Genomic DNA, 27,159 nt, shown 5'->3' with positions numbered 1-27,159 from the left:
GCTGGAGTACCAGAGAGAACCCACACAGGAACAGGGAGAACATGGAGACTCCACACAGAAAGATCCCGCGCCTGAGCCGGGACTCAAACCCTGAACCTTCTTGCTGTGAGGCCACAGTGCTGACCACTGCACCACCGTGCAGCCTTCCAAAAAAAAAAAGGACAGTACAAAAGCCTTCAAAGTCTACCAGTGATCCTTTAATAGTTGCATGTCACTATTTTTTTTGTCAGTCCATAGCAACATTTACATTTGCACATTATTTGATACTATAGACAAGAGCAGTTTTGATAGTGCAGCATCTTTCCATATAAATGGTCAACCTTTAAATTCAAACTCCCGCCAAACAAGCTCTTAGAATGCTCATTAAACTTTTTGCGGCCAGAGAAGTCTCTCTACATTTCATACTATATTTGAAGTAGGCGGTGACTGACTCAGCATGCTCTATATTATGTTAGCACTTCCAGTTAGCCTAACATGAAAGTGCAAAACTGTATTGTATGGCTCTTCTAGACTCTCCAAATCTAATCAGACCAAATGGATCAAATTATGTTCAAGTCATTTCACTGCAATCATGTGACACTCAAAACAATTTATCCACCAATTTAAAGCTGTCACAGTGCTGATGGAGTAGGCAAGGACAGAGCCTGAGAGGTAACCACATGTGGACTATCACTGCCAGAAGACGAGGCTTGAAGCGATGAACAGAGGAATAGACAGAAACAAGTGACAAATGACAATGGCACGAGCAATAAATATACATTCATAATGATACCGGGTGACGGTTTTGAATTAGTGGTATATAGACTCAAGCTGGTTACATGTTGACAGAGTCTTAAGTGGGTGTGTGCAGCTCTTGGATGTCAGTCAGTGAAATCAAATCACTGTCTTAGAGTCCATCTTCAGCAACGAAGCAGGTTTCGTTGTGTTGAGTGGAGCTGAGTTGATAAAGGCACATAGAAACCACCGAGCATGAAGGATTTTGTTTACAAAGGTAAACCATCATCATCTGCATGGCATAACCTTGATCAATATCTCGTGTCGCAAACAGACTTTTGAAGTCCTGCATGATTATATATCATCAATCACTCTGTAATGCCAAATATGAACCTATTTGTCTTGTTTTGTGTGCGTGTGTGTGCGTGTGTGTGCGTGTGTGCACGTGTGTGCACAGTAAACATACAGGAGATCCTACTTTATCACCAGAGGGCCCAGTGGGGAACCTAGACCAACACAACAACCACCTGCATGCAGGTTGTTCATACTCTCTCCGTACTAAAAAGTAATGCACAATAATTCATACAATACAATAATAATAATAATTGTCATTGTTGACATTGGTACGACTGCAGATGTTGTCTTGGTGACTAAACTGGGCGTTTTTAGCAAGATGTCAGTACATGTGCATCCATTGTTCCAGTGATGAAATTGTTTTTTGCATGAAGGAGCAGAGCAGAGAAAATATTACTCGGCGGAGCAAATATTACATCTAACATTGACTAGGTGGCGCTAGAGAATACAGTCTTTTAATTCCTTAAGTTGCAACACATCATGTGAAAAAATAAACAATTTAATTTTTGCTAGAAATCAAATGCTTATGACATCTGTTTTACGCCTTGTAACAACAAGGTGGCGCTTGGACTATGACTTAAATTCAGCTTGCCTTTGGGCAGGGACTCTTGTGGAGCTCCGTTATGAAAGCTTTCTGTCCATCACCATGGTAACACATTTAACGAAAACACTTACAATGAACGAGCACTAACTTCTTAAGGTATCTCTGTCTAATTTAAGATGGATCTGGTCGAACCAGGAGGAGGAGAGCTCAACTTGTGAAAGAAACATGTGATTTCCTGTCGCCACCAGGTGGCGCCTCTTGGCGTAGGTAATTGTGGCGTACAATGATATATACAAGTTGTGATCTTTGTTCGAATTTAGATTGCATAATATCAGCCTGAAAATAAAATTAAAAGTGTCCTTTCTGGTTCTCATGCTAGCCAACAAGTATTTCTGGCTTTGCTGTATGAAAAAAGATCTGCGGACATTATGTAACAGTTTGCTGAGCTCATGAAAAGAACACAAGACTTAGTTATAATGACAACAGGCTGGGCCCAGAACACCTCACAAGTGAGCAAAACCCACAGCATAATTACTTCTACAAATACCAGCAAACAACCTTTAAAAAGACAACGGTGAACTCATTAATGAGTGAAAATCACACAAGTACAACCAGTCTCCCATAAGAGCTGGCCCGAAGACCAGCGCCTGTCCGTGGACTGCCTCTCCCATCGTCCCCCCTTCTCCCCTCATGTTTCTGAGGTCAGTAAACAAGAAGTGTGTGTTTCCCTTTAAGGAGCCCCCACCGTTTGTTCAGCGGAGGGAGGAGGAGCAGGGCTGCGGAACAGCGACTGAGGAGGGAAAAAAAAAAAAATCTAGCAGAGGACGGTTTCAAGTCCCCCCAATAGAAACTGTGCCTGATTTGTGGCCAATGTTGGAGATGTAAAAAAAAAAAAAAAAAAAAAAAAAAAGTGAGCGAGAAAGAGAGGGAGGGAGAGGAGAGAGAAGGAGGAGGGAGGAGGGGGAGGAGAAGAGAGAGGAGGGGAGGGGGGGGAGGAACAACACTGAAGGGGTAGCTATGGAGATGGAGCGTTTTCCTGGCTGCTTTCTTTGACAGGTGTTGAGTGGGGCAAAAGTCTTAAAACAGAATCCAGCATGTACGCCAAAGGTAAAGGAGCGGTGGTCCCTTCCGATAGCCAAGCGAGAGAGAAGTAAGTGAATTATGCGCTTTATTGCAGAGTTTACCTGCGTGTCATGCGGGCGAGGGGGCAGAGGAGGGGTGTCCAACTTTCTAAACAAGGTACTGTAATTTAAAAGGAGCGTACTGTACTAAAGTGCGCTCCTCCGTGCGGGTTCCCCCTCCCCTCCGACCACCTTGGAGGTGCGTCTCTTAAACTTTTTTCTTTTTTTTTTTTTTTACCTCTTGTTTGCACTTTTTACGCACCGTGTTACAATATTGTAGATGCTGCTGTAAGTTTCAAGCTTTCGCGGAGTGTATGTGGTGATGTTTTACGCACGCTTTCTGCTGCAATGAAAGTGGATGAAGCGCATTTCCATGTCATCCCGGGTTTCTCCTCCGTCCTCTCACCCCTGTACGGACCCTCTCTGCTCGGTCGCCTCTTGTAAAGTTTAGCGGTTGAACGTACCGGATGGTTGAAGCGTTTTCTGTCTCAAGATGTAGACGCGTGCTGCTCGGCCAGGCTGTGGATGCCGGGGCGCAGTAGAACCAGGCGATGAAGGGAAAAGTTTTGTCCCATTCTGCAGTCAGACAGCGGCGGTAAACTTTTTAAGCCTCCAGCTCTGACTCGGAGCTGCAGCTCGGCCATGCTGCCACAAATGAAGCTGTTAAGAAAAGAGAAGCAGACTTTTATTGATGGATATCAGATGTTGGGAATCACTGACGTGTGTTTTTAAACACCATGCTAACTTCTTCTTTTTTTGGTGTTAGTTTATTGTCAGGCATCCTTTCTACAGTGAATATGACAGCTAATGATAGTTTTCACCATCCCTGAAGAGTACTTCTGCATGATATCACTGAAAGAAATCTTTATTTTTAATCATTGTGGTGTTGTGAGGAGCGGATCCCTGCTGGGCTGCCGTTGTAATTTAAAAACATGTCCTCAGAGGCTGTCACACATCTGTAACACACACATTTCTTTGCATTGTCTTGACTTGTCCAGCTCATGATGCTTTCTAGAGATGTGGTTGTCTCCTGTGCTTAAGCTTCCCTCTACACGACTTTCTAGCTATGGAAAAAGGAGCAGTTCAATGTCTGAGGATTCAAAAGGAAAACAGCCCCATGTGGCTTTATTAACAGCAGGCAGCCTGACCTTTGACCCCGGCATATGATGCTTTAATATTGAATATGAACCATCAGCAGACGCTACGGCTGCGTTACACCTGTTTGTGTTCTGGCTTCATTTGCAGCAGCAACAGATTGATTGAGGATGAATCTTCAGTTCTTACCGGCTCCAGCTTGTTGAAGGAGTGCAGATTATGTTGCATGTGCTACAGGGAGGGAAATCAGTGCAGAGGCAGCGTGTGTTTCAAATGATAGTGTAGGAGGAGGATTAATTATTTAACTTGTGAGGAATACAAGTCTTTTGAGAGCTGGGGATGAGTTCTGTGTTAAGGCTGCATGTGAATAATGAAATTCTTGAATTTGTTTATTTTAGTGTTTATCTTTCATCCCTACTGCCATTTATGAAAAACTGTGCAGCAAACCTTATGTTCTTCACATATTTTCGCTCCTGTGTGTGTGTGTGTGTGTGTGTGTGTGTGTGTGTGTGTGTGTGTGTGTGTATTAACCAGACATAATGGACGACGCTTGCCCTCTCCCCTCACCTGTCTTGTCACCCTAACCTGCCCTGCAGGGCCAACACATGTTTCCTTGTAAAAGTGGCACTCACAGCAGCTGCCCCGGTGCATCAGTGAATGAGTTCATATTCATATTTGCATATTCATATGCTTGCTTACATATTCAGATATTATAAAGAGGGCAAGCCCAATGGAATTTTTTTCACATTTCACATTTCACCATGCGATCGAACCAGACTGACGTCACAGCGGCACATCGGGGAGAGATTAGACCTTCAAATGAGAAAGTTCTTGAAAAAAAAATACCGAAATAAACATTCAAGGTGAAATTACTAAAAATCGGACCTACTGAAATATTTTAGATGAACCAACAGCAGTTTTTTTTAACCCGGAGGTCAGAGATTAGGTGTACATCCAAATTTTCCATGTTGACACCTTCGTTTTGGATATCAGCTGATACCAAAACCTGACAAAATAGCGGTGCTCTGTGAACGAGCCTGATCTGAGTTGTGTGTAAACTTTAACCTCGAAACGAATTTAACTCAAGTGTGGAAATGTTGCGGAGAGGGATATGTCCATTCGGAGTGTTTCCATCAACTGGTTTGGAGTGAATAAAACAGGCCGCCGCCAGAAGATGGCGATATTGGGTACGTGGCATATGGTTGTGGCGGTATCTGAGAGAAGAAGAAGAAGAAGAAGAAGAAGAAGAAGAAGAAGAAGAATCAGTCAGCAAAAAACTAGTTTGACAAGCTGTGATTGTCCTGAAGTACCAGCTAGTATCGGACGTGTTGCTGCTCCAGAGACAAAGTTCGGGAATCTATATGATGACCACAGTCAGTCACAGGAGTCAAAGACTTGCGACGTCAAGAGTTTATTTGTAACAGTTGTTTCCAGCTCTTTTTCAAAAATGGCAAAACCAACTCAAATTAACGTTTTTTTTTTTCTCCAAAATTGAGGAAGTTTTGAAATGACATACTTGAAAAATGTGCATCAGAATGCATGGATGGAAACCCGACTTATGTGTTGCTGAGAGTGGGATTTTCAGTGTGTCACTGCTTTACCTAACTTTGTGAAGTAACACAGACACATGAATCTACATTTTCCTGGACAGTTAATTAAATCCCGGTATTGAACAATGCAATTGCAACCAATGACAGAATTTTTTTTTTTTTTTTTTTTTAAACATGATCAGAATTTAATCACAGACGAGTGAAAATAAACTTCCTCAGTGGGATCCTGTCAGAACCACCAAACTTGAGTTCCTAAGCAGAAGCAAATACTTGACTGCGTGACTGTCTGGTCCTCCACGGTTGCCAGGCACTTCAGTTACCAGCCTCCTGAATGAGACGCAGCCATTCTCAGGGATGAAAACATGGCCATATCCAAGCTGGAGTAAGCACATAGGTGTGTGTGCGAGATGCGTTGGGGTTTTTTTTGTGTGTTTTTTTTTTTTGTTTTTTTTTCTTTCTTCTTATTTCCATCACAGCCTTGAACCCAAGACTTGAATCTGGCCCTCTTGTTTAGAAACACAGCATAAAACAAACAGTCACATATATATTTCACACTCTTGTGGATTCCTACACTCCGCCAAGGCCTTCGCCATACGAGTGGATCTCAGCTGTCGGGTCTCATTGTCTTGAGATCACAGGTAGCAGGCACAAGGCGGGCGTCAAGTGTTTTTCTTTTGCATGGCCTTGAGAAACACTGCGGTGAGACATTTTGTAAAAAAGAAAACATTCTAATTGAAAATAAAAAGAGGAAAGAAGTGGTGCTTTTGCTACCGAAGAAATTAATTACTCCTCACAGTTTATTGTTGTGTTTAATTTAATTTGAACAGGGCTAATACAGCAGCTTCAATATTAATGTCACCTTATTATTTAGTAACTGGAACCTCTTTGAAATGTGCGCTGATGAATCCGGCATCTTAATTAAAGGTTCAACGCACAAATATATTTAACAGCTTGATCAAACATCTCATTTTTTAAAAGCACGTCCTTTCTTTCCTACAGAATCCTGCTCTCGAAATTAGCTTTCTGATAATCTGTGTTTGTTTACAGACACGTTTTTGTGTGATTTGGAGTGTCGCTGGATTTGTTTAGGAAAAGATCCTCAAGTGTAAAGTTAATCAGTTTGTTTTGAACATGGGTTTCTTTACATCCTCCACTCCTCCTCTGACTCCTCCCATCTATTTACATGCAGTTTAATGGGGATCTTCAGGTTTGAATGTGTGGTTTTGATTCCTCACAGATGGCTGTGCCATCTGCATTTTAGCCTTTTGAAGGGAGCATAAAGAGCTGCGCACTGACATAGGCAAAAACACTGCTCTAAAAGTAAAGAAACCCTTGATTTACCCTCCGAGCATTCAGCTATGACAACAGTCAATTAATGCTGCCTTTCGTCAGCTGCTGTGGGTGCAACCGCACAAATTTGTTAGTTTCCTCTCTTGAATTAAAGCACACAGTATAAATATTGAGGCTGCATGACTGAAGTTGAATATCAGAGAACGTAAACAGGCCTCAAGTGCAGTTACATGTCTTTTTATTAGCACACAGAGAAAAGCATCCGTGTGAACATTTAAATATGTTATGTAACAAAGTATCCTCTGACTTAGAAAACAAAAGATTCTTTCAAAATGTGTTAATAATTTATTCTCAGTAAGTACAAATACTTCTGTCCTTAGAATAGAGGATTCGATGATTGTGAAACTGTGTGGTAGGCTCGTGATAATCGACTCAGCTATCAGGAACCATCATCACCTGCTCTGATTCTTTCCTGAAAAGTTGGAACTGCACGAGTTATCAGGTTAGATAGCTCGGCAGCTGAAGCACCACAGAAGTGTGTGTGTGTGTGTGTGTGTGTGTGCGTGTGTGTGCGTGTGTGTGTGTGCGTGCGTGTGTGTGACAATGTGTGGCTTAACCCATGGCTAAAGCTACGCGTGCTATGCTTATTGACACTGATTTGTTTTGACAAAGGAGCAGCCATAACAAAGCCGAGCAAACACAAACAGCGTGTGCAGTGGGAATAAGCTTTAGTGAAACTACTTCTCTGTATCACAGGTGTCTCTCATTCACCTTCACGTGATGCATCGCTACATGCAAACCACCTCACACGCAGATCTACGCCATGCCTCTTGTATCATTTTCATAAATATTTAAAAAGATATTTTGTGTTTTCATCCAGTTACACTTGGTGCTGCGTTTGAGAGTAGTGGTGAATGAAATAAATTATGCATGCCACACATCTTTAGATTAGACTGTATATTGGAGCAGAGGCAGTAACAGCTCTGCTTAATCCTGCTCCATCACTTCCTCCCTGCATACCTCACCTCACCCTCTCTGCTCCTGCTGCTGAATTATTGAAACAAAGACATGAAAGTTAATTTGCTAACTGTCTGTGCTTTAGCTGGCTAAACTCAGCTGAGATGCCCTTGTCTCTGGAGGCAAGCGAAGGGAAGGGAAAGCTTGATGGGGGCAGCCTGGGGCAAAATGTCAGGTATGTTTCTTGAAATGGAGGCAGCAGTGGGAGAGATCTTCTTGATGTGTGGACTTGAAGTTCTCATTATCCTTCACAAGGAAGATGATGAAGATAAGAGACAGTGTTGTAGGTCATAGCTTTCTTCTCTAATGTGCGTTGACATACTTTATTGTTGAAGTTCATGAGGAGGAGAGAGGTTGAAAGGTGAGGAAGATGAATTGTGAGCGGACTGCATGTGGTTTGTCTTGTCAGTGTCTCATCTTTTATTACTGAGTGACGTGTGGAGGAATTCAGGGAGCCACAGAGGAAACGTGGAGGCCAGGGTCTCCTTTACCCACCTTGACTTCCTCCATCAGATCACAAAAAGTCTTCTCCCCATGCGCGTCACACTTTCTGCCCCCGACAGAGTAACTGAAGGTGTCCCCTGAAGCTTGGTTGAAGGAGGGGTTTTAAATAATATATTGCAGCCAGGGCAGATGCCCATCTCTGGGGCAAAGAGACCCTCAGATCACACCAGATCCTGCCATGAAAATTTCATTGCAGCAGTGCTCATGGGAATCTCTGTTCAATCCTGTTCAGTGTGAAAACGATATATGGGAGATGGCGCCTGCTACAGGGTAATTTACATCACAGAGGAGACTAGTTTCTTTTTACAGGCGACATCATCTGATTCCATATTTGACCCAGAACATGGGAACTTTTAACCTTCCCTTGACTGTGAAGATTTTGGCAAATAATGTCTGTTTTCTAGAGTTTGACGGTCTTTCCGGAGTTCGACACTTGTGGCCTTGTGGATAAACGGAGTCTCGCTGTGCTGTATTAGCTAACGTGTTGCACTGCTCCTACTGCTGTATTTTCTTTATAGGCTATTAACTTGTAAGACAGCGTCGCCCTGTCAAACCTCAAGTTATGCATTTGGGTCCGGACTACCAGTTGTTTTGAACAATCAGCATCCTCTGAGGTGTTGTGCCGAGCGGGAGAAATAACTGTTCATTCGAAAAGCTTCTCAAGAATTAATGACAGCGATGATGTAGTTCAGTTATATCACACCTGGAGAGTATTTTCTTCTTTAAAAGTAGAGCAAAGAACACCACTTAAGACTTTTCTCGATGGAGAAGATGCTTTCACACTTTGCCTCTACCGGGGGTTTGTTGATTTGATTGGTTTGCCTAGCGATAGTTGACACTGGATGGGTCATCCTCCCAAGATTATTTGCCTTTTTTAGCTTTTTTTCAAACAGTTTCTGTGGGTGACTTCTCAAACAGTTGTATGAAACAACATTTCAAAAAGAGTACACAACTAAAACACAACTACAAATGACAAATAAATTCAGTTTTCTAGTGAGTTGAGATTGCTGGTGGCCCGTACTGACACAACTGGCCATGTGGGTGAAATCCCAATCCGATCAAGCATCTATCTCCATCCATTGGTTTGCCCTGGAGTAGGAAAAAGTTCAACTCAGGTTTTGTGTTTGTGTGTGTGTGTGTGTGTGTGTGTGTGTGAGAGAGAGTGTGAGAGAGAGAAAGAGAGAGAGACAGAGAGAGAAATGAGCAAACATTATTTGCGATTCATTTTAAACATTTCCAAGCATTCTGAGAGACCTCACTTCTGAACAGTCCCTTGTCACCACATGCAGCAAACACACTCACAAGTTTCTTGTTAAGAGTGAATCTTTTCTATTAAATAGTGTGTTTGTACTACGGATCTGAAATAGGTGTTGATGATGCAGATGCATCTGATGTGCAAAGTGATACAGTGTAGTGCCTGATGCTACAGTTGGAGCAGGTTGCTCAGCATGTTTGATTGGTTCAGAGTCGTTCAGCATCATAACTCTGTATCTGACACGTGATCAGCACAAGTCACTCGTCAGTTATACAGCAAAACAAAGCAGCTGGATGTTTGTGGGTGAATGTGTGTGTGTGTGTGTGTGTGTGTGTGTGTGTTTGTGTGTTTGTGTGTGTGTGTGACTGCTCCTTAAGTTGTGAAAGATTTGTCTTCAGATACAGAGTTTAGCTTTAGTTTGCTTAGGTTCAGCTGCAGTAATCCGGACGCTCTTGAGAGGTGAGCGTCAGCCCAGTCGGCCGGATGAAAGCAACGACAATTAACAAGGGTGAGAGAGTGATGATGGAGAGAAAGATGGATACCATTGTGAATATGAAGCGACCCAGAGGTGTCACAGATTCAGTACGCGCAGTTGTACAGAGCCTGCACAGTGAGTTATGTACAAAGAATACTCACACATGAGCTCAGCTTTAAGTCACTGGTCCAAAGATGTGTGTCAGCTCCCAAACAGACCCAGAAATGTTCCACCAAACTTGACCGGTTTAGGTGCTGAATGCTGGGTGTAAGCTGATTTTTGAATTGATTCCATCTAACAAGTTTTCAAAACAATACTTGCCCCCCCCCCCCCATCTGACTAAGACACATAAATGCTGAAGAATGTAGGTCTGATATACTGACTGAAATTGTTGTGTGAATCCACTTGTGATAATAGTTGCCTGAAGATGTCAAGTTGCTGATGTCACACTTTTCAGTTTCATCAGTCCTGCACACTGCAGGTTTGCTGCTGACCTGAGCTGCAGGGGACTTCGCTTTTGGGCTCTTTGGCTTTGACATCGTATTTTGTGCATGACCATGTGTTTTACTCAGGTTTTTTGTTTTTTTTTTAATAAACAACATAGAGTTCAAACATGAGTCTCATCAAATGATGATGTGGCAACATACCAGATCCTAACTGCAACCCAATTTCATTCCATAGTCACTTGGCAGGTCAAAGCTGTGGCCATCTTTGCATTTCACATGAACTAAGTGTTGTTGAATCAAAGTGTAACTGCACTTGAGACCGCTCTCAGTTCACCATCACCCTGGCTGTTGGACTTCATCCGGTTGCAAAGGTGATGTCTCATGGTCTATAGCCGCTTTTCCATTGCCACCCCCCCCCCCCAAAAAAAAAGCTAAGACCTGCAACTATTCAGCAATCAACACTTTTTGTCTGCAATGTCAAGGGTATTATTTGGCATTCACTCTCGGTTCAAATGATCCTGTATTACGGGTAGACATTGGCATGGATGGGGGAAAAAAATGCAGGATAAAACTGTAATTGCCAATTCCAATCCCACCAACTCACATACAACTAGCAGTTGGAGCTCCACAATTCACAAAGTACATGAATCTAATGAAAGCTTGTCGCCTCTGCTGGTAACTTCCATGACTATTAGCCATTTCACTAACAGATTCAATCTATCTGCATTCAGCAGAGCTCCAACATCATTCAGTCAGTGTTGAGTTTGAAAAACATACTAATGTCAGAAATACAACAGAAGCATGTCACCGTCCTCCATGCCGCTTTTACTGCATTTAGTACAGAATGGATACAAGATAATCTGGCGCAATTTGACAGCGCCTCATATTTCTCTCCTGTGTAGCGATTGTATTTGTGATGTCAAAGGTGACACAACAGCATCTCCTCGTATACTTGCAATTGGAACAAGAACAGTTGGCTTCTCAAAGCAGGTTTACCGGTCTGAAACTCAGCGTGTATGGGAGTTTGTGCAGTGGGAAGATGGTATAACTTTGCTCCCACCCAGGTACTGAAACATGGACACTACTTATTTAACATGGATTTCTGTCAGGCGCGACCCTTTTAAGTAACAAGTTTGGTATCTACACTGAATCAAGGAGTGAGGGTCTGGCCCAATGTGGTATTATTCTGCTGCGGATGTGAAGCCAAACACTCATTAGCAGGTCGTCAACGAAACTTTAGAGCAAATAGATTGAAAGGTTTGTTTAGGAGCCATTCCATCACCATTCCTCCAGCCTTAAATCTACTCAGCATCTTTGTGTCTGACAGTCACATCCAGCAGGATTCCAGCTACCATGGCGGTGATATGTGAGAGTCCAACTTCTACCATGTTCAAGGGTGTTTTTCGTCTCCTCTGCCCGTGTTTTGCTCCGTGTCTGCACTGTTTTGTTTTCAGCCTGTGTGCCGCAACAGCAGAGTTCCCGAAACCACAGGGATGTGGCTGAGTGCCACAGAGGCTCTTTAGCTCAGAGCTGCTGAGCTTTACATCACACATGTACAACCCCTCCATTCTTCACTCTGCTATTCACTCTTGTTTATCTGAGTTCCATCCAAGAGAACTGTGATAAGTTTCTAATATTTGCCTATCTATCGGGCCTCTTGGAATAAAATAACTCATAAGCATGGAGGGATTTAGCATTGCTTTATAACTTAAAGTAGTTTCAGAAAGTGAATCAAGAGATTTTAAAAATGTGACTCATCACTTTTTCCCTCTCTCTTTGTTTTGCAGGTTAGCTTTATATGTGTATGAGTATTTGCTGCATGTCGGCGCACAGAAATCAGCACAGACCTTCCTGTCAGAGGTAAGAAGTTCTCTCACTTTGACATCCTGCACTGAAGCATGAGTGTGATTCCCCCTCTATTGTATAACCAGGAAAGGAATTCAACATCCCAACATGTTCTGGGCTCAAGCAGCTGCTGAGGAATCTTCTGAGTCTCGACATTGAAAACTGTAACAGCATTAATAAATTAATGAGACAAGACTTGTTTTTTTCGCTGTTGCTGAACAACAACGTTGTTCTTTTGACTCTATTAATTTGGGACAATGTAAACATGGCGTCGGTTCAGCTACTTGATGTGATTATCCGCCCTCCATTATTAGTTCTAATTTGTAATCATCTACTCTGGTTAATTAGAGCAGTTTGACATATTGTCTGCATGTGTTGTTGTTTGCTTTCTGTTATGACATTTACGAAGCTAAGTCAGTCCTTGTGAAGTGGAGCGAACATTGAATATGTGAAACCAGACCAAGTGTAGCCATTTGTCCCAGTTCTGTTCGACTGATTAGTATCATATTAGGTCCCCCAACAGTGTAAGAGCTAAGACCTCTAATGTGTTGCATCCTCTTCCTTAATGGACATCCTTCCTGCTAATGGTTATATAGCCGTGCAGGCCCTCTACTGTATGACACCTCTACTCCACGCTGACTTTATTCAGCTCCATTTAATACACTTCCCCGCACTGAGAGAGCATTAATGTGAAGCAAAGGAATACTATTTAATTCTGACATCATTTCATCAGGTGAGCTCAGAGTAGAGTCACACAACGATTCTGTGGCAACTACCTGTGTGAGTTGATTGAGATTCTTAAAGTCGAGCTCAGAGGATTATCTTCTGGAAAAGCCAAGAAGGATACTACTTTTTTTTATCTATATCATAAACAATTTTTAGGTGAGAATGTAGGTGTCGAAGCCTTCCATCTCTAGTCGTTTCATGTTATATAAGTGTAGAATTTGCTGAACTGATGTTAAGCTGTTGTGGCTCTGGACTAGGGGTGCTGACTGGTCACAGCTGCTGGTGAGAGGTGAGACATGCTAAGTTAGTATTTGCTGTCCCTGCTCGCAGGACTTCATGTCTCTCAACATCTCATGTCGAACACATAAAGCTAGTTGAGCCAGCAGCAAACCTCAACATAATTTACCTACTCAAGGGTGTTATCAGCTGCAGATCATTAGTGAGAACCGCCCACGTGAACTCCATCAAAAACAGCCCCACTTCGTCAAATCATCTCAGAATTCATTGTTAGTTCCAATGTGTCCTGTGGTGGTTGAACATGAGAGTCATCATTTTTTTTTTCAGACAAACCAAACCTCTTATACGTTAAACTCTCCCCGGTAGCTGCTCCGTGTGTATCAGGGTTTTCTGTGACCAGGACATTCAATTTCATCATCAGCTGCTGTCAGTGGATATTTACAACCAGAGAACAGTCACGTTGTTTGTATTTAACGAGGAGCAAATATTTAAACTATGATATTAAACAGCCAAAATCAAGTTGATGGGAAATTCTTGGTAGAGGTGGGACAGGCTCGATAAACATATTTTCTTTTCTTGGAATGTTAAAAATATTGTATTTATTTCAGATTATTTAGGATTTTCAGCATCAACCATGGCATTTCTGGGAATAACCTAAAACTTTAGAAAAACTTGATGGAATAATCTCTGTCCACGAACAGGAGTATTTTTCTGCCTCATTAGCAGATTGAAACATTAAATTGCTTCAGTGGAAAATGACTTGCCTTTGCCCTGCTGCTCATCAGATGTTTAAAAAATCAATAAACTACACGAACAATGAGACGGACATTGCATCAGGTCTTACAGGGAGAAGCATGTGAGGGTTTGCTGCGGTCTTAAAGGAACAACATCCCAGATTTTTTTCATCAGGTTGAAAAAATGTTTTGATTCTGTAAGTATTGCATTATTCAAATCCCTGTGAGTTTTTAATTCTAAACCATGTGGAAAGAAATTGTCATCCTCTTCTAGAGAATGAATATGAATCTTACGCTGACATGAATAAAACCTCTGGAAGCGCCTGACACAAATGTTTGCTGTGAAACTGAAATCCTCCACATATGAACTTGGACATGCAAACTCTGGTAACTGACCTGTTTCTGGTCATGAAGCTCGTGAAAGTGTGGATTTCTGCACAAACGCACCTCATCTTGCAAGCAGTATATGCTTTATTTTAATCTTGTTAATGTTAAGATACTTAGTTGAAAGAAGTGTCCCTCCTGCCTCCAAAAAAAAAAGAAAAAAAGAAACACTCACAAAGACGAGAAAGTGGTCCCAAATGCCAATTGTTGGTACGTGAGCGTATCAATCAGATGCAATCAGACAGAAATTGATTGGCTTTGCGTATAGTGCGTGCAGTGAGCGGAATAGGTGGGACATAAGGACGGCCCAGCTGCTAACAACCTGGAGCAAAATTATGAGGCAGAGATGGAGGCACGCTGAGAGATTAAGTGTTAGTGCTGCACAGAACATTGCTGATTTCATTGCCCTTGTGGGTGAATCTTCTCCCAGAGATTGAGGGAGTGCAATTGGTGAGCGGCTACAAACCGGTGAAGTTCTGGGTCACAGGCAACTGGAGACACACACACACACACACACACACAGTCCGTTGCACATTAAAACAACACTTAGCGGTCAGAGAGTGATCAAAGCAACATGCACGCTCTAGCAGTCCAAATGTCCGCGAGGCACGCTAAGACTTTTTCGTCAATTTGACCATTTGTCTAAAACGTGGCGCCTCTAAAAGTATAATGCTTAATTTGTTTATTTCAACCCATGCGACGTTTTATTTAGTAGTCTTATATGGTCAGAGTCAGTGTATTTGGATTACACTGACAGTTATGGGTACATCCAACTAAAAACAGCAACTTGACCTTTCACCTTGTAGCAGTAGCTTTTAAAGTGAAGGATTTCTCAGAAGTATTAGAAAAACGGGTGTAAAAAGAGAGGATTTGTTCTATCCGTCTACATCACTCAGCCAAAATGTTGGCACTCGCTCATCGTTATCTAGCTCTCCCACACAAGAGCCCATCACCTTTTTCATGCTACTATTTCCTACTCATGTTCCTTTTGTTAATACTTTGATTAACCCACCCTCATCAACTTCCTGTCTTTGTCACCTCACTGTTCAGGAACTTCTTATGTCTCTGTCATTCTCGTATCTGTGCATCCAAAGCAAACATAGGAGCGTAGTGTACACGCAATATGAGAGAACACTCTCACTCACCACTCTGATAAAGCAGTTGTCCCAATAAAGAAGACAATGCTGGATAAAACTCCTTTAGATTCAGAATCTGTGTATCAACACATATGGGGAAGACTGCACATACAGCTTAAAAAGGATGTAGTGAACTTGTTGCATTCATGATGAAGCCTTTTCACTGTAGCAATTATGCCATTTTTTTAGCTGCATGTACACACACACTCATGTTTCAAATGCAAAGGGACTTCTATCCTCGCCGGGTAGACTGAAGGCACAGATACACACACCTGGTCATTACTGAGCAGGTGTGTGTATGTATCAGCAGGACTCTCCTCCCTCAATTAGCCTCTGTTCCTCCTCCAGCAGGGAACACATACACACACATATATGCACACACACACATACACACTCACACACACAGAGGTTTTCTTCGCTGTCCTTATTTGGACATTCCATTGACATCCATTCATGTGGACAGCCTAAATGAAGTCCTAATCCTAAACCTAATCAATTAACGACTAACCTTAATCCAACCTCGATTTACACCTGAACTTCTTAATTCTAACTGTAACCAGGACCTCAAAAATTGTGCCAAATTAGGACCAGCCTTTGGCCCCCTTGAGGACTAGGGGACCTGATAAGGTCAGTGTTTATACTAGAAAAGGTCTCCACTTGGTAATAAAAAAACAGGTGTACACACACGCAGCAGAGAACATTTACTTCATAGTAAACACAATATACCCTATCCCTTCGAGTGCTACTTTGCGATTGCTTGCTCTCTCAGCTCTTTAGCAGCATTAAATCAACAGGCCCACACCCACAGATCACTATAAAGTCCACTGGGGAAATCTATAGAATAGACACTTTAATAGAAATCAGAAGCTTCTATCTTTTGTTACTGTATAGAAAAAAAAGAGAGAAATCTGGCCGCTTTCATGGTGTCTTGCACACACACTCTCACCACTCAGACCGCATGTAAGCACCCGCTCAATGCTTCAGTGTGTGTGGAGTCATGTCAGGAGTGTGTGAAGCAGGCAGCAGCTCTGCTATCTCTACCTGGATCTTATCTCAGTGTCCAGATACAGGCAGGAGTTCTGCTGCTTTGTGAGGCCTGCTGCTTCGAGACAGTCACACTGTCTTATGCACAAATTCTATGCCACACTCCACTGCACTGCCAGGCGGCCTATTTTTCTATCCGACAGTCGCTCTGTCTGTCTAAACTTGGGAGGACATTTAAACAAAATAATTACATTATGCATAAAACATGCCGCGGCGCCTAATTTTTCATTTCCCTTCTTGTGTCTTCCTCTCTCTTTTTTTCCCTCATAGATCCGATGGGAGAAGAACATCACACTTGGGGAACCTCCAGGATTCTTACACTCATGGTGGTGGTACGTATATCCCCTGTCTCTCTCTCTCTCTCTCTCTCACACACACACACACACACACACACACACTCACACACACACTCGCACACCACAGCTCAAATTCATAGTGTAAAAGTACTCTTGATGATGTGAAAGAATGTGCAGAGGTGGGAGGGACAGTAATTGCAGGGAATGCTAAGTGCATCATCTCACACATGTTTAAGTGCTGAACTCCTGGTATCCCTGTGATTGACAGGTGACATACCTTTTCTCTGTTAGCTAATCCGAACACTTGTCTTTTTAAACCGCACATCTGTAAATGTAGCATGTACTGTCTTTGTACAACCGTAAAAAGATTCCAAATCCAGATGATTCTGAGGCGTCGTTTATCCTGATGCCCCATTTAACAGAGCAAGGCTCTGACACAGGTTGCTCCTCTGTTCTTTTCTGCTTCTTTAAACAAATCTGTCAGATCTGCTAATGCTAGATAAATAGACAAGAGTGTTTTTCTATCTGGCTGGAGAACAGGGTCAGTGGGCTTACAGCCTGACTGTTTTTCCCTCATGCCTGAATGAGAGGGAATGGGAACACCCAAATGCAGGCTTCCCCTTTCCTGTTGTCAGGCCATGAGCTAGCAAATCCAACTTTAAGGCGAAGCTGATGAGCAGTAAGAAGGAAGAGGCTAGATCCTCCCACGAGGGCAAAGAGAGCCGGAATAAGAGGTTTGACAGGTCCGCTTTGTTTGTCATTCATGCTATCCGGCTCATCCCCAAAGCCCCCTGGCTGGCCCTGTGTAATAAACGTGGACACACAGCTTCATTCATTCATCCTCTCTGGCCCCAGTGTGTGTTATAATTGTGCAGTGTGTCGACACGGCTCATAATGGTACTTAAAGAGCCTGGCTTCTCTCAACCTGACAGCTCTCAATTGGACAGCTACCAGTAATACTGACAGAATGACAAACACAAATATACAGCACAGCACAAGTTTGCCCCTGCTGCCGCCCAGACCAATAAGTGAGCTTGGGGAAAGTTGCCCAGCGTGTGTGTGTGTGTGTGTGTGTGTTTGCCAGGCTGAGTGGGGCAGGTCTACAGTGTATATGACCTAGCTGGGGGGCGTCTGTCTGAGCCACGCAGCACGTGGACGTGGAGACTCGCTGGGGGTGGGGTCCGTAAAAGGATGGCAGAGTCCTCTGTCCACCCATTCACCACCAACATCCCCCTTCAACCTCTAGCCTCCCCCAAAACAAAAGCTCCAGATGGTAGGAAAGCCACCAACCTCCCTCATCCCTCACCCTTCAACCCCCCTCCCGCAACCTTTGTCTGGAGGCCTGTCCTTTGTTTGCGGAAGAGAGACCCCCCGAATGGATTAACTCTTTGCATTCCAGCCTCTTTTGTGTTAAACAGCCAAATCTAAGACCCCGACCCCTCCATCAACTTAGCCCCACCCCCGTTGTCGCCTCCTCTGCACCTCACTGGGGTTTTCTTCCCTCTTGTCCCTGCTGCTGTGGATGTTTCCTGTAGGGGTGGAGGGGCTTCAGTATAAGACCAGAGCTGGGGGGGCAGAGGAAGGCTTGAGGTTGAAGGGGCGTGTGTGTGTGTGAAGGGGGGGGGGGGTCACTCATCTGTTGTTATGGGTGGAAGGATAAAGAAAAGACTGGGCAAGGGCTGCAGGTGTTGATTGTGTCATTAGCTTCTTCTCTATTGGCTGCTACTCGTTGTCTCCTCCTTATCCCCAAATCGATTGCTTTAACCAGTTTTCACTGGATGGTCGCCTAATTCTAAACACACACACACACACATACACATACACACACATACACACACAGGACATACACTCCTACATCCACACATGAACATTGCACAATAATTTGTAGAGGGATCCGCTATGTGGCAGCTGCTGGCTCAGGGTGCAGTGAGGTGTTCTCTTTACAGGGTTCTGCAAACCCTTACCTGGACTTTCTTCTCGATGTTGCCAGGTTCACATTAAAGCATAATATACCTAGAATTTCTGACAACTACACGAACACTAAATTCAAGTCATTTACCAGGAGCCTTACACTCTTTGTTTATATCTGCTTTCAATTATTTTTAATTAGCAATTACCATCAAGATGTACGGAGAATATAGTACAAAAATATCCCATTGCTCTTTTTTTTTTTTTAGATGAACTGCCAAATGTAAGAAAGCAAAAATGGATAACTTGCTTACTTGTCATGAATACAAGCCTAGCACATATTCCGGTATGATGCCTGAGGTGGAGTAGAGGGAGAATTTCCCCTTTTCTGACATTGCAGCACAACACATAATGATATTCATGCAGATCATCCTGATACTGGACAAAATATATCAACTACTTACCCTCCATCTTCACTCATGATGCCGTGCTAACCAAAGCCTGTTGGATTTGATTTCACTGTCAGTAGACAGCAACAGATGGGCTTCAATGTAACGCCCCATTCCCACTGGTCAAAAAAAACAAAACAAAACAAAAACGAACTGCTCTCACCCGTTTTTTTTTTTTTGTCTTTTTTGTTCCTGAAGTTGAAGCAACTTAGATTTTTAATTCAGTCCCAGGTCAAATGACCCTTTGACAGACAGGTGTTGATGGGAACTTGATGCGTCAGGAAAAAATTGAATTGACTTGTTGAATCTTGGTGTGAAAGTGGCTCATGTTAGCAAGTTTGTAGCATTACATACATCTCAAAACCACGCTAGAGAATTTTATGGTTTGTGGTGCAATTGACCACGTCAACCTATGACTGGTCATGGGTGTGTTTTCCGTGAATAGTCTGTGTGTATCAGCCAAGACACTCTCCTCCAAACCAGGGTGACAGCCAACTTGGGGTGCCGCTGTATTGAAGAAAGAAAAGGGTGATGTCATGTGATATGTGTGTGGATATGAATGCGTCCAACACAAACCTATTGCATCCAGTATACTGCGCAAGTTCTTCCAGACAGGAGATGACTTGCTCTGATATCAACACCTCATTTGATGTATGCATAACAGAAATGACATCACTTTCTCCTCTGTCAGTCTTTTTGCATTGACACTTATTACATTGAATCGTCCTGATTTACATGATGCCACAGTGCTGTTGTTGCCCCCCCCCCCCCCCCCCCCCCCGCCCAGTGCTGCCTGAATGCACTGATTCTACCTGGAGAATTGATTCCAGCATGTTGTCCCATTAGGACAAGTCTGCTCTGATAAGACGAGTTGGTTGTCTCTCTGTAAAATTACATCTTAGACTCTCTCTGCCTCTTCTTCACCGCATGTCTCCATCTTGATCTTAATGTCTGTTTCTGTCCCTCCTGCCTGACTGACTTATTGGCTACTTGAAACTTGTTTCTGTGGCTGGCCAAAAAGACACAGGATTATCACGTGGACCTGCCAACAAGCAGTATGAGTGTCTGTCTCTCTGTCTTTGTTTGGTTCCCTTATTATAATGGAAAAGCAGATTGTAAGCACTGGCTTTGTCAGAATACAGTTAATTGCAAATAATTATCAGGATGGCATTTAATTTTAGTAATTGTCTTCTTCTGGACGGATGGACGTTAATCCCCTCCTTCTGATACAAAGTGTGTGGATGTGCTGACAGTACCAGCTCATATTTTCCAAACTTGTTTCTTATTTGAAGGAATAAGATTAAAAATAAATAAATAAATAGAAAGTTTGTATGACCTCGAGTTGCAGTTGAAATTAAGAGCATTCAGCTGTATGGCTCAAATACCACCACCAGTCACTCCATGTAATACTATAAGCAGCTTCCCATGATTACATGATTAGATTGGAATGATTAGATAATTGGATAGACATTTTACTATTACTAGGAAGCCTTCAAGATTTCTTGCAAATTGCTGATACTAATTACCAAATTTTAACTTCTCAGATAATTTCTGAACATTGTGGAAAGGAAGCAACAACTGTTTTCCTCAAAATGTTTGTGTGATTGTCAAATCAGAAATTACGTGTTGCCCGAATCCAGATTGGATTTGTTATTTTTTTCTCCCCTCAATTCCAATTTATCCTGGAAATATATGTTCAATATAGGAACGATAATCTGACTCCTCTTCATAACTAATGGCTCCTTTTCATCCCCTCTCTACTCTTAGTCAACTGAGAAACCACCTAAAATAATATCAGAAGAATGACAGTCCCAGGATTCTACATTCACTCTCATACGGCAGTGATCCAACGTCAGATTATGCAGAGAAAGAATGAGATTTCCCAGCGTGGCTCTGACAGGCGCAGGTCAGGTGCTCAAATCGCAATATATTTCAGACTTCAGAGGCCAGAAGATGTTAGATCACCTTTCCCCTACCCCCTGTCTGCACCTGGCTGTGTCTTTTTTGGTGACAAACTGTAACCTGCATCCCATTTCATTTCCCTGAGAGCTGATTGGATTTGCGATGGTCGCGCCTTCTCACCACAGCTCGTCTCTGACGGAGCGGCAATCTCTTTAACACCGACCGATAGATGTGATAAAGTACACTGGCTTTATTGTCAAGTGTCAGAGGGACAGCATGACGGCCCCAGTACACAAATCACACACACACACACACACACACACACACACACACACACACACACACACACACACACACACACACACACACACGCAGATGTTCAACACCGTCTCTCTCTTGTCTAAAGGGGACCCCTGCAATAGCTGAATGCCTCAGGGCACCAACTGTCTTTTCATTTTTAAATACTTGAACAACATTTGTCTATTTTAGTTCGGATGCTTTTGAGTCTCAAAGTTTGAGAGGTTGATGCCCAAGGTTGGAATTTATTGTTTATTCATTTTATTTTTAGGACACCTATTGTTGCACCCTCGCTGTCTCAAATAGCGTAGCAGGAATCAAACGAGCATAAAGAAAAGTGTGGATGTTTTATTCAAACTGGATTCAAGAGATAACAATAATCCCTTAGCATCAAAAGTCTGGGGTGAAAATCCTTTACACTGAAAACATGTGAAATATGTGACAGTGATTCTCTGACAGTTCTGGGCAATCAGCTAATATTTTCTGCTCCATTTCGCAGTCTGTCGTATCAGGTGTCACGGCTGTTCTCAGCATCAGCACGATGAATGCACACAACAGTTTATTTGTGCCTTTAAATGATGGGAAAATTTCCTCTCATGAATTCTTTTTCTTTTCTTTTCTTTTCTTTTTTTTTTTTCATTTTCGTTGCCCATGAAATCAATATGTGGAAGAATGAGAAGTCCTTAATGTGGGCCACCTTAACAGGTACTTCATTTCAGTGCAGTAATTAAGGGTCCATTTGGAGTGGGGACCTGGTGGCCCCTGCTGCCCTGGAGGAGTGGGATTGGTCTTATTAACTAATGTGAGCATGGCTGATTGGGCAGTAAGTAACCCACAGTTGATTGGTCAATAATCTGCAGGTTGCCAGGGCAGACAGGGAGGAGCTTTGGATGACCCCTCCTTTCTGGGGAACAGCTCTCTTGCGCTAACAGGAGAACCCTGCAGGGGAATACGGTACCTCTCACTGGTATACAGACTGCTTATAGGCTTTCAGTCTGTAATGTTTTTATGTCTGTATTATAACTACTGACCTTCATCAATATGATTTTATTCCATGTTTGTATGTTTGTTTGAAACCCGGATGGACTCACTGATTTGATAAGAACAAACAAATATTAGCAACATTAACATATCATTTTGTGATGACTTGACTTTGTTTTTGTTGCTATATTAGACTCTGCTTTCATCAGCACCCAAGGAAGGTACACTTGAGCATGAACCTGTCCTACTTTGTTTTGCTCTTTTTTGGATGTTTTATCATAGAAGAAAAAAAAAAAAGAAAACAAAAAACAAGAAAAGACTTTTGAATTAATCGCAGTTGTGAATTTATATGTATTTTGGGGCAACTCCTGGGGGCTTTTAAATCAAAAAAACAAAACTTCTTGTGCGTGACCAGTAGATTTATAGGTAACCTAAAAAAAAAATCGATATTTGGAACTCATATACATTTGCAGTAAAAATGAAAAACTTGGTGACAGAGTAATTCAAACCCCTAAATAAAACTAGCTTTGAAGCATCAGTTTAATACTAAAAGAACTTTTCAACATTATCTTCACCAAGTGCAAGGAGCTCAGAGCAGCATTTATTATGAATTAAAGTACCACCTGTTTAAATGTATTCAATTTATCAGCAATCAGATTTAAAAAAAAAAAAAAACATAATTCAATAATTGTAAAAATGCTGAATATCATTGAACAGCATTGATAGCCTCGATCGAAATGCTTCAAATACCCACCACAACTTTCGAGTCGCCGCTGTAGATTCACGACTCCTCCATCATCTCCACTGCACAGTTTGCATACAAACCACTCATTTATCGAAGAGAGAGAGAAAAGCTGGAATCAGAAGCATAAAACCTCTGTGAATCACAGAGTTGAGTGTCTAACGTCTGTCACTCTCTTGTCCTGTGTGCACAGTGTATTCTGGGATCTGTACTGCGCTGCCCCGGACCGGAGGGAGACATGTGAACATTCCAGCGAGGCCAAGGCTTTCCATGATTATGTGAGTGAACTTAAACAACCCTCCAGTTATGTACGACTTCAGCACAAATATCCACTCGTCCGATGCTTGGACGAATGATTGTGAGGCTACACAAGTGTGCGTCAGAGAGGATTGTTCTCTGTGATAATTCTCATGGTTCCTGTTTTGACGTGTCTGTGGTTCTGCATGTCTGGATGGGACAGACATTTTAAAAATGCAACACTTCGAGACACTGCTTCTATATTTAATGGGAAAGCCCTGAGACCTCCATCTTGAATTTTTCATCACAGAGCCTTCATGCCTGTCGATCACATTTCACATCATCAGCCTTGATTAGGTATCAGATTTCTAACATCTGCCAAAACAACAGAACACTTTACCTCAGCTGCTGGCCGCACTTCCTCAAATGCTGACCCCTGACCCCTCTGGTGTTTGAGAAACCATCAGCTTGAGATGAAAGGTCACGCCCATGCCTTGCTATTTATTGGTCCACGCAGAGCTTCAGTGAAGGTCAAAGCACATAAAGCAGCTGGCTGATCACACAAGCACATTAGGGCACACGCACACAATGCATATAAGCACACATTTAGAGCTATGCTAGCTGCGGCTGCAGGGCTGGACGGGGTGATGAAAGGTCACAGCCTTCGGCCTGCTTGACCCTCTCATCTTCTAAAGAGTTGGAGCGGTCGATCAGTAACCTGTCGCACACGCACACGTTTTTGAAAAGGTGGTTGGTGGTCTTTGTTGCTCCAGCTGTCATTTTTGCAAACAATTCCTGTCACTTTTGCTTTTAAAATGCTTGTTTACTTTATTTTATATCACTTTCTTGTTTAAACCCTGTATATTAATGGCCAGGCTTTGTCTTCTAGATTATTGTTTCACCTGAACAGAATTATACCTGAAATGGATTAGAGGTGCTAATCTTACCATACGCCTTTCGTTCAGGCTAGGCGCCCATTCAGTTGAACCCTCTTATGAGGTTTGACAGCAAGTGTGAGCACATGTCAGCTGAACAGATTACATTCGTTGTGCATGTACTATGCATGTGTACGTGTGGGCACGGGGTTGACGCGTGTGTGTCTCTGTGTCGGACTGTGTGTGTGCATGTGTTGGACCACCATAAGATTAATTACATGGTTAATTAAACCTAGTAGTTAATTAAATCTGACAACTGTGTCTAATTAATCTAAATGCCATATAATTTCCCTACACCTTTCTCCAGAGGTAGGCCATCTGGATACCTGCATGTCAGCTCTTTAACGGCTGCTGCTTGCAGCGCCTCTCAATGTATGGCTCAGTTTGAAACGTGAAGCCGTCGCTGCTGCTGGGCATTAAACTCAATAACGGGAAACACAAACAGCATTATTGGAACTCGTGAGAGTTTATAGGAGTTCAAGGATTCAGACAGTGTGTCTTGACCTTTCACCCAGCTCAAGTTCATGAGGTCAGCCTGAGTGACCTGTCTGGCTGAGTGGGCTGATGTGAATGAAAATATTAAGAGTGTATGAATTAGTTAAACCAAGCTAAATACTCAAGGCTACACATTATAATGCTTTTTTTAAATATGGTATTATTCTAATTGAGTTTTTATTCTGGCAAACGCTGGAACCTTTAACCTAGAGCGCCTGTCAACAGTAAAACGAGACAGTAAAATTTGTGTGTGTGTGTGTGTGTGTGTGTGTGTGTGTGTGGGTGTTGGTGTGTGTTTGTGTGTGGGTGTATGTACACTCAGGAGGTTTTGACAACAGTAAAATGCAAGAGTGAGCACATGTGCTTTTGTGACTGTTAGCGTGCGTGCGCGTGTGTGTGTGTGTGCGTGTGTGTGCGTGTGTGTGTGTGCGTGTGTGTGTGTGTGTATGTGTGCGTGTGTGTGTGTGTGTGCGTGTCTCATTCTGCTTTCCGTGACAGAGAGAGTGTCAGGGTCAAAGCGTGCGAATCCCCGGGGTGATGAGGGGTCTGTCTGTCTCTGATTAACTCTGGCTCCTCGGTCCCCGCAGACCAACGGCCTGATCAAGTCTCTATCACGGCCCCTTGCTGATAACGGCTCCCTCATTCCCCCGAGTCCCCCTGGATCACAGAGTGAAAAACAACACGCATCCCAGGAGTCATACACACTCTACTCTGTGTGTCGTTCAGCGGGAAGAGTGAAGAAAAGAAAAATGTGTGCATGATAAACCAGTATTGGTTTGTGATTTATGGATGTGTACGAGCTTTTATTTCTAATTTCTTCTCTAATAGTAATTTATTGTGGATGACAATGGGAAGACATCAGAAGTAAAACTGATATTTCGAAAGATGGTTTGCTTAATTGTTTCCTGGAGCTAATTTGGTTGCTAGGAAACTTTGTGCCAGTGGACAGTCTTGATTACAGATTTGGTTTGGCTCAGCTCAGTTTGGCTCAGTTTGGTTTGGTCTTGAAGACACCTCTTTCTCAGCTCTGTCCCGCTGGCACCATTGGGAGCCATGATGTAGATGTTGTGGACTCTCCAGTTTGGGGGAGATAATGGAATATAATGTGCTAATCCTGAGATCTGGGGACTGGTTGACAGCTAATCCAGGGGAATGTGGTGGGATTGGAGCCCTGGCTGTACTCCCAGAGTTGGAGGCCTCTGACTAGCTGGATCGTTGGTTGGCTTCACCCCTGGATAGTGAATCTGCTATCATAGCCACTCACAAACAAAAACACATACATACACATACACACACACACACACAAACTCACGCTTGTGTGCAAATGAATGCACACACTCAAAGTAAGTGAGATGATACCGTATCATGATGAAGAGACTGATGTCTTGTACCTTGGTGAAGTAATTTAAGTGCTCTCCTCTTGTTGTCTTAATTGTAGCAGTTGTGTTTCTGTCCTTCCTCTCCATGCTGCCCTTTAATCATGTTTATTTCCTAAAAGAGATCAGCGCATCTTATAGTCCTCTTTTCTGCTGGAATTTGGATTTTCCTCAAAAGAGCTCTTTGCTGAGGAAACGTGTTTGATTATAAGAACATGGCACGTCTTTGGTAACTCAATATGAGTGATTAAAGGACGTGGGGCTTTGTGATGAAGAAAGCACACATATTTACGAGTGAGCCGTTTGCTCAGACACATTTTTGCTCACATTAAAGCAGCCAAGAAGAATGAGACGCTGTTGTCGCTGTGTCTGACACACACATGCACACACTTGTAATCACAGACAAACAGTCTTTCAGGAAGTGATACACTCAGCCTTGTTGTTGCAGACATTTTGCTTCGCCCCTGCCAGAGAGGTCACAACCCTGAACATCTGCGATTCGTGCCAATCGGAGTTCACTGCCTGCGGCATGTCACAGATTTAGTGCCGCAAGTGCGTCATTCACATCACAGTGCTTCACTGGCTCCACTCAGCCCTCAGCTCGCTGATGAGAACTGTCATGGTGATGGCTCAGGTGGAGGAGTCCAGCTGACGTGTTCTTTACAAAGTTGCGCCTCATCTGTAGTTCCATAGTTCCGGAAAGCATCATTTGTGAACTTGACTTATTATTTCATCCATCAAATGATTCACTAAGAAAATTAACAGGCAGTTTTGATCATCAATTAATCATATAAATCTCTGGTTCTAATTTTCTCTGCTCCTTATATCGCTGTTAAGTGGATATTCAAATTGAATATGGCTGTTAGGACCGACAAAACAAGCCAATTGAAGAAGTCGCCTTGGGCTCTGCCAAGGCTTGATGGACATTTTATAGACTGAATGGTTAATCGATTTAGAGCTGCAGCTAATGGTTATTTTCAGCATCAGTTTAATTTCTTTTTGTTATCATCTTGTCAGCAAAATGCTAGAAAATAGTGACATAACCTAAACTGAGACCACCGTATATGATA

The 27,159-nt window shown here is 42.8% G+C and overlaps 1 protein-coding gene across 1 annotated transcript in view; it reads left to right on the top strand.

Annotated features, from left to right (window-relative positions):
- Positions 1-2,591: 2,591 nt before the first annotated feature.
- Positions 2,592-27,159, top strand: part of ssbp4 (single stranded DNA binding protein 4) — an 87,389-nt gene continuing 62,821 nt past the window's right edge. The window contains exons 1-4 of the mRNA XM_086224154.1: positions 2,592-2,762; positions 12,153-12,225; positions 16,742-16,803; positions 23,240-23,324. Of these exons, the coding sequence (XP_086080280.1) occupies positions 2,707-2,762; positions 12,153-12,225; positions 16,742-16,803; positions 23,240-23,324 (276 nt within the window). The 5' untranslated portion in view covers positions 2,592-2,706. The remainder of the gene's footprint in view (positions 2,763-12,152; positions 12,226-16,741; positions 16,804-23,239; positions 23,325-27,159) is intronic.

Source organism: Aulostomus chinensis, chromosome 14, assembly GCF_037954235.1.
Source record: "Aulostomus chinensis isolate RoL2024-O1b breed Wild chromosome 14, RoL_Achi_v1.0, whole genome shotgun sequence".
In the NCBI taxonomy this organism is placed as follows: Eukaryota; Metazoa; Chordata; class Actinopteri; order Syngnathiformes; family Aulostomidae; genus Aulostomus; species Aulostomus chinensis.
The sequence above is the reverse complement of the archived record's forward strand: the minus strand, read 5'-3'. Positions and strand labels throughout refer to the sequence as shown.